General features: G+C 35.6%; 1 protein-coding gene across 7 annotated transcripts in view; it reads right to left on the bottom strand.

Annotated features, from left to right (window-relative positions):
- PHF6 (PHD finger protein 6) overlaps positions 1–11721 on the bottom strand; it is a 29490-nt gene that overhangs the window by 6966 nt on the left and 10803 nt on the right. For 6 of the 7 annotated variants that reach the window (XM_087749014.1, XM_087749011.1, XM_087749015.1 and 3 more), the window contains 4 exons: positions 2973–3139; positions 2651–2794; positions 1304–1408; positions 348–481 (listed from right to left, as the gene is read on the bottom strand). In XM_087749014.1, the coding sequence (XP_087605140.1) occupies positions 348–481; positions 1304–1408; positions 2651–2794; positions 2973–3139 (550 nt within the window). The remainder of the gene's footprint in view (positions 1–347; positions 482–1303; positions 1409–2650; positions 2795–2972; positions 3140–11721) is intronic. The other variant, XM_087749018.1, reaches the window with a different exon arrangement.

Genomic DNA, 11721 nt, shown 5'->3' with positions numbered 1-11721 from the left:
GGGGTCCAAAAAGACAAAAATAATCTACAACACACAGCGATATGGAGGAATCATGACATAAATTATCCAGGGTTTCCCCAATATAAATTACAGATTCATGGAAGAGCAAAATATAATATAAGTCAATTAATTTTCTCATTTCTCATATTACAACACTACTACAGAAATTTTAAGTTAGCAGAGTAACTGAAGTATTTCGCAAAGTCAACAATTACTTTAAAATACCATTTAAAATGAAATAATATTCTCTTTTTTAATAACATACTTGACTAGCCAAGTTAGGCAGAAAATGTGCCATGAAATATCTTCACTTTCATTACAGATTCAAGAATTACATAGGTCCTTACTTATAAATTCCTCGTGACATATTCTCAATGTATTTAGCTTTGTCTTCTACTCCACAGTGGTAATGGTATGTTTTTATGCAGGCTTTAATTTCACACCCAATAGTAGCACCAGGCTGGCTGCAAAGTGTGCATTTCTGTGCAGGGGAAAGAAGAGAATGGCACTGTTCAGCCTTTCAGTCTCTTGCCTCTTAGTATTCAGTTTAGTGTTCCTCATATTTATGGCTACCATTTTGGAACAGTGATTTCTCTGGCAGATCATCCTTCCAATGAAAAGTTAATCAAAGATATTGTTAAACGGAAACTATATAATACCAACCTATTAAAATATGAACACTACGATTTATCTGTCCATTGCACTGAAAATAGCTACATGATTGCACGTATTATTGCATTTCCAAGATCATTTTATGGTCACTGAAGTTAGTATGTTAATATAAGAAGAATCTTAGTTTTTTTTTTTCAAGGAACAATATGGTTAGGAGTTGTTTGTTTTCTCCCCGCCCCCCCCCAAATTTCTTACCACTTTAGAAACATCTTGAATTTTAATAAAAGACAATGTGACATTTTACCAACATCCCCATCTCTGAGGCCGTAATAACGTTTTCATATTAAAACATCAAAACAGTTGGAAACACGTGACTGCAAGAACATATTCTCCACGTGTATTTGTAGTTTTACACAGCGTGCTTTTAGTAACACAGGATCCAAAGCTGTTACTCTCTTAGAGTTACAGGAAGGCTAATAATAATTTACTTTGTACACTGTCATAAAGAACCCCAAATACCACTAATTTTTAAGGTGATTCCTATCTGGCTACCTGTCCCAAAAGTAACAAGACATTTAAATTTTGTGTTTAGAAACAGATGGAAAAGATTGTGTCACAAAAGGAAGGAGGCAGAGCTGTATACACCTTCGCAGAATCAGTAACACATTCATCACAGTCTGCCGATACATACCATTCTTTTTCCTCTCTTGATTTCTTGAAGTACAGTTTTGATATCAAAATCACCAAACTCTGCCCTTGAAGTTGTTGTTAGCTGGACAGTGCCAGAAGAGAACAACTGTAAAACAAGCAAGTCAAAATAATTTCAGGTCACCAAGACGATTAGAATTTTTTTTATGTGCAGGAATAACTTGAGTATTGAACATCCCCTTCTGTGATCTCAGACAGCATGTGCTTTACCAACAAACTAGGAAAAAAAAACTGTGCTGAGTAATTAGTACAATGAGTATTCCTTCTGATACCCACCTGACTGCTTTAATTACATTTGTTGCCTTGGAGAAATGTATTTTAAAAGACAAAGGAGTAGACAAGAAAAATTACATGATGAAAACACAAAGTAATAAACGGGCAATATTCCCAATTACACCACTGAACTTTTTAGGAATATTCCATTTCCTTCCCTGTGACATTTATACAATTCAGCTTCACAGCACAGCTGATGTGAACGTACCTGAAAAGCCCTGCGGGATGACAATGGAGCGCATAAGTACCATCCCTACTATCATCATCCTGGTATATTCGGTTTAAACTGTCTTAAAACTGAAGCCCAGGTTCACAAAGTAGCGACGAATACTCTAAGCTCAAGGCTGCTGGCACACACCAGCTCTCTGCTTAGTGAGGCTAGGTATAGGAAGACACTTAATTAATACTTCACAGATTGCCTGGACTATTTATTCATTTTGAGGTACAACAGGAACCACTGAGGTTTGTTACTCAAAGCCCTACCTCATTCATAGAACGAGTTATATGAAAGATAGCACTATCTGCTCATGCTCATTAAAATTAGCAGACTCTTTTCAGGCTGACAGTTCTGTAAGTGTGATCATCTAAAGGCAAGGGTTTGCTAGAACTTCCACGTCCCACTCTACTTGAGTCACACAGCCTGAATCCACTGGTCAGAAAATTAATGAAGTTCATGGATTCTTCCTGGATTTTGTCTGAAGGCCTGTGGAGTAAAGGTATTTTATTTTTGGAGTGGATTCTTTGAGTTAAAACTGTTTTCTCTTTTCCTTTTCAAATATTGCGTATGCATTTAGATGCTAAGGGAGCATTTTTAATAAGCTAAAGAGTCTCCCTGAGCTAATTCCATCTCTTAGCACGTAGCCAACTTTTATCCATATTGCCCGCAGTGAAAATAAATGAATTGCTCACTTCGCAACACTTCAGCGCTTAAAGAGATCATCAGCACACAGACAATACTCACGCATAATTACATGTGAGGGTACTGTATTAAAATCTAAAATAGCAATTCAGACAAAATTCACATAATAGACTGGTTAACAACAATACTGTTACTCACCATGCACTTATAGTGTGCTGCAGCCTTTTTGGCATTAAATATATGAAGCTTTCCTCTAGCTTCATTTTCTTCTTCACCTGCATGACAGAATCCACATTTAGGTTTTGTATCACTGGGGCTGCTTCTGTGGGGAGACCTGTCTCTCTGAAAGAAAAACATTTTACTAAAATATACTGCTGGGTTACAAATAAAATTGTAATTTTAAAAGCCTGTGGCCACCAGCTGGAGGCTCAGACAAATGCAAATTTTAATAAAAATTATAATTGCAGAGAAGAAATATGCAATTCTGTCTTCTAAGAAGTTTAGCATATTTACTGCTTACATAGGAACTGCTTTCTATTTCATCTGTGCCATGTGAGGACGTAGATCTAGTGTCTTCTGATTGCCCTTTTAAATTTGTTTTTCTTGGCTTTCCCTTACGACCTCTCCTTTTTCCTTTGGGAGGTGAAGGCTCCAACTCGTGTTCATTGATACTTTCTTCTAAATCTGCTTTAGAAGTTAGAAAACATCATCAAATAACATCCTCAAAAATTTTACAAACGAACAAAAAACCCCAAACACACAGACAAGAAAAAAACATAACCTGTATTTTGGTCAAAAATAAAAATAGCAATTTTTTCCCATTTATTACAAACATGCAACTGCAGATCCTGAAAACATTATTTACTTCTTTATACATGTCACACAGCTTTGCATCTTTATAACATATGACAAAGGTCTAGCATTTCTTACAACTTCTACTGTCAGACCCAAAAAGTGTCCTCAGATACATATATTCACCTTCACTGAAAATAAGACTCATTTAAACTACACTGAAACCAGAAAATGTTTTCAACCATGAAATTTATTTTTTTAAAAATGCATAACTCCAATGTAAATTGCCCTTGATACTATGCCAGAGTTTCTAAATAACACCTCTGTCCTTGCTTTATTAATTGATGCCTTTTGACTTAAGAAAAAAAAATCACCCATTTCGGCTATAGCATTAACATCAAGTTTTAAAACTGAAATTTATTTTGCCTCCATGAAACAAATCTAAAATTTCATTTTAGTCACAGTATATTTTTACATCTACAACTAAAAGCAGCCACCAGTTTACAGAACATCATCCACACTGACAATACCCCAGATAAAGTACTTGTAGACTGTTAAGGATGTAAGAATGTGTATTTTTAATACAGACATACCAAAGAGATTTGACAAGTTCCTTTGAAGATGTCAGCTCAGCTCCTGAATGCTACATAGAACTGTAGTCCAGTAATCTAGCAGACTGTCCTGTTGATTACTCAAAGCTCTACAGTTAATACAGATCAATTCTGCAAACTTAAGATTGCTTCCAGTATGATCTAGTTAAGTTATATCTGATATTGAATAACCAGCTCTATTCAGTTGCTAACAACTTCCCTGATCATCAGCTGCTCACAGGAGCATCTTTCTTGTTTCTTTTAATATGTAACACCCACCTCTGCTCAAACTGCACAGATATTTCAGCAGACTCGTTTAAAGAAACACGCACACACGCCGCTAAAGAACTCGCTCCTCAAAATCCAAACCACAAACATCAGTATGAGCCCCCAAACGGAAGGAAATCCTCATCAGAAGATGTGGAACATCTACTCTTCACATTAATGGGCCACTTAACTGTTGTGGTATCATTGTTATTATTTAAGCATTGCTATGTCACTTATTGCCATTGTATCATGGTCTCAATATCCAGACAGGACATCTTATTTTGAGACTAAATGCTGCTTCGCCAGACCTCGTCTTTTTTATCTATTATCACATTTTTATCTCATGATTAACAGGGACTGAACAGCACAAAAGTTTGAAGTCAAAGACTTGGAACATATTCCACAGCCATCAGCTTGGAGTAGAAGATAACTGAGCTGCTGGCCCAAGGCCTTGCATACAAGTGTGTCCTATTAAGCTCAGTCTATCCTAACCGTCGCTCATCCCTGAGGAAGCTACAGTTTCTTGCCCACTTATTAATGAAGGACAGAAAACTAATTCAAATGCATCACAACAGGTTATACTGAAACATAATTCCCCAAAGCTTTACTCTGTTGCATGGTTAGAAAGAGGCAAAAATTTGAGAATAAATGAATACAAATCTGCAAATTATTTTGGCTTAAACTGACAGATTATTCAGCTATATACAGATATTCCCAAGTTGCTACTAAAATACATCAGTCTATCCACCACAACATTCCTATGCTTTAATATATATACTATTCATTTCTAATTAGATGACAAAAGCACCATTTATTTTACTCTGAAAAGAATAAAATAAAATACATGATGACATGGATTATCTAATGAAACAACACGTTACATTTTCTTCTCAGCATTTACTATCTAACATTATTTTTTCATTTATCATTACTTGCTAAATTCCCCAAGCAAGATTATGCAATTTAGATACCGTACCTCTCAGACTGCACATAGCAAATTTTATTACAACCTGAAAACCTCCTTCAAAGAAAAGAATTCTCTTTTATCTTGTCCCTCATCATACAAATTCTCCACCAATGTATTAAAAAGAAATTTGTGAATCTTTGTCTCTACTTTTACATTTACAGAAATCATAGATGATTATTCTAGAAAAAAAAAAAGTCTTACAAAAATGTGACTATTGAATTCGTGAACCTTTAAATAACATCAGTAGGAACTCAAAAATATTCCTTCCAAAATCATTCCACGGATTTCCCTACTGTATTTGATGAAGCAAAATGTAGTCCATTCACCAACATTCCGTATTTTTTCCAAAGCTTCTTATCAGTTCTGTCAACCATAATGCTTTCCACCTCTAAGTCCAACCTTATTTTCTAAATAGCATTAAAGCACATCCCGAACTCTCTACAGTCACACTTTCAATACTGGAAGTGAATCATAGCTGCTAAAACCAAGCACACGTTATGAAAACCAACTTTCTATAAGAAATGTCACAGCCTCCTTATAGAATAAGTTCTTAAGTGCTATTTTTTTAGTCTACAATTATTAGAATATTTAAGCTTTGAAAAGTAAAAACGCTGTATTTTTAAAAGATGGTTTCAGTGTAAGATAAAAAAACATCAAGACTGCACAGCTTTCCTCAAAGCAGAATCCCTTTTCTGTGCTCAAAACTAGTACTTCCAAAAAAGTTCAGAGTTCACTGAAATCTAGATGCTACATGACCCCTTCATTAAAATAGAATTCCTTGCAGGTTTAGGTCTCCTACTACAAGTGACATGGACCTACACATTAACACCACCAAGATGTAAGGATCTGCTCTACCACATCTATCTACAAGACCGATACCTCAGAACATTAAAGTTTCTCTCATTTTTAACAGCACTACGAACTAGCGTAACAGTACAGGAAGAAAGAGATTGTAACCAACTTTAAAATACACCTGCCTTGGATGGTCTTTACTGTTTAATATACAATTTGGTTTGTGCCCTATCCCTCCCCTCAAGCCCACTGCCAGCTTACCCTGTTTCCCTGGCATCTGATGGTTGGGTGTTTCCAACTTCTCATGTCAGCTTGAACTAAGGAAAACACAAAAAGTTGTTCAACTCCTCCCTGACCAGATGACGTTTTATCATGGATATCACCCATACTCTGAATCCCCTGAGATTCCCTAGATATTCTTCAACTGCCCCCCATCCCATATCCCATTACTGCATTGATTTTTTAAAATCATCACAATATTCTCAACATAACTTTACCTAAAGTCTTCAAAGGACGTATCTTATGAGCTTTCTTCAGAACTCCCTAAATGCTATATCTGAAAAAACATGCTTAATACGCAATACGGTCTGAGAGGGAGGGGTGGGGGTAGAAATCAAGAGGAAACATTCTACATTTTCAAAAGCACCTAAGAACACGATATTGTAGATTCAGATGAGCGGAAAGATGAGCAGCAACAAGCCCCACATTTGCATTTTAGAAATCCATGAGCAGTACAAAGTACCACAAAAAGACGACGAGCAAAATGCTGTATTACATAAACTGTTAACAGGGAGACTCAGCTTCAGAGAGAAATCTAAAAATTCTCCTTTGATCATGACTGGAAGGAAAAAGGATCAAGATGTTTTGCTGTTTAAAATAAGGCTTGGCAGAGAAGAGGTTGAGATATCACTGATCTATTCTGTATTGCATCAGCTTGAAATATACATGGAATCACCCTTTTCCAAAAGCTAGGTTAAAGCAAAGTAATAAAAGAATTAAGTGATTTAAAGGTTGTGAAAGAACAAATAAAAAGAGGATGTGTACAATAAAGGCTAATACTGCTCTCTGTACCCACCTCCTACATTACCTTAAACAATGGACTAAGTGAGCCAGAAGCAAAGGGGCCTAAGTCTGTATGAGGAAGACAATAAACGAAACCGAGTGGCAAAATATATTTGCAAGGAGGACTGTACACAAAAAGAAGCCAAAATGTAGAATGTGGAAGTGGCTTGGACATATTATTATGTAAATCTGAAATCACACAGATGTATTTAAAGTTTTACAGTGCATTTGGGATAAAAGAGAAACTCTAAAAATTACAAAGAACAAAATCAACCTTACTAGATTTTTAGAAGAGAAACGGAATATAACAGAGAAAGAAAAAGTACTTTAGCATGTTAAAGCAAGATGTCCTTAAAATATGGCTGAAACCCAATGAACCATATGTGGCAACATAATTATTTTAAATTGAAAAAAAATGTTGAAAAACCTTGAAAACCTTATTGTCCCAGTAGTCAATAATAAAAATGTGAATGCGTCTATAAGCATTAATAAGAATAGAGATTTGCATAAAAACCCTTGCAAGCAAATACAGAATCAGGTAATCCAATCATAAATAATAGTAGCTTTTATCAGCAAATGATGTGAAATTAATGATCAAAATGCTGAATATAATTTTTAGGTTTTTGTTTTGTTTTGTTTTAAATGGAAAAAGACTAAGTTACATGAAACATATCTAAACTGTAGAAAGCAAGAGTGGAGAGTAAAAAAATTAAATTACCCCTTAGGTCCCGTCACTAGTATGTTTTCCAAAAGTACCAGATACCTCAAGGAACTGATGACTCTTGTCCAAAAGCTATTTTTGACTGAATAGTATCTATGTTATGAAGTACTTGAGATTTTTTTCTTTAATTAAGTACTTTTAACATAGAAAGTGAATAAAATAGTCCTTCATAACCATACAATCTAAATGCTTTTCCAAGCAAACAATCGTTGGCGAAGACTGAAGACAGACAATACACTTAGCTTATCTGCATAATCAGAAAGCTTACGACAACTGGTATGATAAATCTTTTAAGTATGAGTTAGCTGACCAAGTTTCTATTTGTATAACGTCTTGCCTAGATAGGAAGGAGAATTATAATGTAAACATCACAGGACAACTCCTCAGATAGGGCAAGCCATTCACCACATTGCTCTTACATTCTTTCCTTTTCCATTAGCTGTGCGTTTTTCCATAAGAAAACACCATTGTGATGCTTCTGCAAAATACCTCATTAGTCTATAATGGGCTGCATAGGAGATTGCTAACTTACCGCGCCTGGACCAACTGTTTGTGTCGTAACACTACATATACATTCGATGCCACATTCAGAGCAGCATTCTCCATAAGACAGACAACAAGAGGGCTGAGTTAGCAGAGCCTAAAAAGAATTTGTAACCATCCACCAGCAGAACCGAAACAGCGAACTGCAACGTTACGGAAACTTTTATACCTGACTGCATTAATGCATACAATGTTAGGCAAGCTTATGCTGTGAACAGCGTTACAGAAAATGCAGCTATGAGCAAACACTGATTAAAGAATCCGTAGATGAATCGGGATGTTACCTAACTATAATGCCAAAAAGTTTCGGATGTTTTCCCTGCCAGCTTCTGGCTTACACAGCGCTTTGAAAAAGTACTCGGTTTGATATAGATTGCAGCATCTCTAAATAAGTCTCACAGAGAAATATTATCCTGACTCAACTTACTGAACAGCACGAGCAACACAGATTTCGTGTTTGATCTTTACAATAAGATGAAAAGGATGCTGAGACAGGGAACGTCCTTATTTCCATTGTGGAAACATAATTCCCTGAGGCTTTGAGTACAGCTACCAGTAGGAATTATGGACATTTTATTTTCTGACCCCACAGTTCCCAAGCATCTGTTTTAAACATTAACAATATAGTCACATGGCTGTCTTCATTAGTCTTTGTTTTACTACTATGTAACAGAGGAATGAAATTACATTCTTATCTTAGTTTATATTAAACTATTCCTGATGAGATGAATTTGTTTTAAATTCAACACAGGGGTCAGGGCAGCCCCACCTGCAGGGAACTGAAAGATGCCAGATTTTAAATTTTTCAACAATTATTTCCAGTACATTGGAATAAATTCCAAAAAACAGTTCCAAAACCTTAGTACAACAATGCTCTATTCTTCAAAAAGAATAAATGCAATTCTCTCAAACTGAACAGTAATTCAACTAATAGTTAGCTGTGATAGTTTGAAAGCAATGGCACCAATTCCTATAACCTATTAGGTACTGAAAACTTAGACTGCTTGCCTAAATTATGAATTAAACTATTACTTGACGTTCAAGATTATTTTGTTAGATTTGTAACCAGCAAGACAAAAATCTAGACGTGAAGCTTTCAGTAACTTGGTCTGCTCCTCCGAGGAGGTGTCTTCAAATCTGTTGACCCCACAGCAGCAGCCTAGTACCAAGTGTGAGAGTACCCCACTTCTACTGTCCTTTTTCCAATCAGTGGGAACACAGCACAGAAGAATCACTCTGAAATATATATACACAAAGGAAATACAGGAGAAATACAATTCTCCTATGTCACCTGAAAGCTAGGCCACACAGATAAATTAGACAAACCCAACAATCGGCTGAAACAGATAATGAATTTAAGAACGCAACACTTTGCTGCCATGTTTCATATTTTTATATTCAACGAAAACAGAAGGTAGTTCAGCAACTCCTGTCAATTAAAGGAAAATGAACTCCCATCGCTCATTAATTTTGTCTTGATGAGTAGGGAGATGCTTAGTCTCATGAATTCTCACTCCAGTTGAACTTCATGACAGCAATAAATAACATCTAATAGGTCCTTTTTATCAGGTTTTAACTGGGTAACTTTAATTCCAACACAAGTCCTTCAACCACATTTCCATGCAGCCTCAAGAAATTTTCTTTAACTGTTATTAAATGGTTAACAGATATTCTTTTTAAACTAGAACTTCTAACAAAAGGTACATTAGCCAGATCTCAGATTTGAACAAGTATGCCCCCAAAAGCATCTATTTTCTAGGGAAGGGAAAGAAAAATCTCACTATTATGCAGCAGTACTGCCTACAGAAAATAAACTGCTCTGCACTGCACCAAACCAAACACTCCTAAAAACTCTTCCAACATCCACTAATAGAAGTGACATAATAAAAATATTTGAACTGCAACAAGTAAATCTGGATACAGAGAACAAAGGATAAAAAACCAGATGTTCTACAGTGACCAAAAAAACCCAACCAACCAACCAAACCAGCAGCCCAGAGCAGGAGCAAGAAGTTTCCATTAAAAAGGACTGATAATTGAGTGCCTCTGCGCACTTACATTGAGTGACATAACCACAGGTGAGCTTTAACTATTCTGTTACGAAAACACTGCTGAGAGCAAGGGTTCACGAAAATTAAACAGAAACAAGAGAAAAAAAAAAGCTGCCATGTTATCCCTAGCTAGTCTGGTCACTCTGCAAGTCTCTTCTGGTTTCACACACCACCATTCTTTCATATTTAAATTCTGCTTTGATATTCACATTTTCCTCAAGAAATAAATCAACAAAATACATATAAAAAGCTTAAGCTCACCATCCAACATCTTCCAGTTACCATTTCACTGAGCAAACTTCCTCACTTAAATATTAAGAAACAAACCCTTCCAAAGTCACTTCTTAAACTCTGAAAACCACCCTGTATATTTCTGTCTTCTAAAGGTAATTAGTTTTCAAGGTACCAAAATACCATTGCTATACAATGCTATAAGTCATTTCCATAAGACAGATGCAGTATGTATTTTTACTCTCTTTGGTTTAAAGGAGGTCTATCACAAAAGAACCCCAGCTTCTGGCATTATCAAATCCATAACTGTAAGGAACAATATTCTATGGGTATAGTTCCCTAAACTGTTTGGACTAAAAAGAGAACATATTCTTTGGGAAAGAGCACTGGGTAAAATTTCAGTCAAATACTAAACAAAAAACAGAAAACAAAAATGTGAAGTATAGCTACACATATTTCTAGAAGTGTAAAGCATAACAGAACAAAATATTTTAAACAAAAAAATGAGTGCAAAGTTAAATTCTAAAGGAGATACTATTGGGTTCTTTGGCCCCAGTTTTTCTGAGTGTTGTTGTTTATTCCTCCTTCTCATACCCTCAATCTAAGAGTCTCTTTGGATGAGTCTAGTTTATTGTTTCAACAAACTGCCATCATCAACATTTAAGAAAAAAGCCACTATGCCTCTGTAGTAATTTTTCCCATGTCTTCTCAGACAAATATATCCATATAATATTTAAAAGCCTTTGCTGTTAGAGAATGACATCGTAGAATTGGAGACAACGGTTTCTGAAAACTCTTAAGGAAAAGCACAAGTTCAGATCCTGCAAGGAATTCCAAGCAGAAAAAGTCATCCATTGGCATTGGGCTCCATGCAGAATTGGAGGCCTTTTTCAGTACATGTCAAACACAGCCATTTGCGAATAAGTATAAAATAGTATGTTTAAATATCAGTTGAAGAGATTAATATCTTTCTGGACTCAAATGTCGTTCATATTCTGTTTCTGCTAACAAGCAAAACAAACCCCAAAGCAAAGAAACAAAGTGCCATAGCACAAGATAATGTGGCCTTGTCTCTTTGGAGAATTAATATAACATTTATACTGCTTTTCTTGTTTAAACCTAGTAATAGCAAAACCAGAGAGTGTTTTATACAAAGCACATGACAGTAATTATTTAAATAGACTAAAAAAAAAAAAGCAGTTTTCATTTGGGATTTTCTACTGCCTTCCATATCTTTCTGAACACTGAAGTAA

The sequence above is a fragment of the Nipponia nippon genome, unplaced genomic scaffold, assembly GCF_047370975.1.
Source record: "Nipponia nippon isolate SJK-2023a ecotype South Korea unplaced genomic scaffold, ASM4737097v1 scaffold_12, whole genome shotgun sequence".
In the NCBI taxonomy this organism is placed as follows: domain Eukaryota; kingdom Metazoa; phylum Chordata; class Aves; order Pelecaniformes; family Threskiornithidae; genus Nipponia; species Nipponia nippon.
This window is presented reverse-complemented; position numbering and strand designations above follow the sequence as displayed.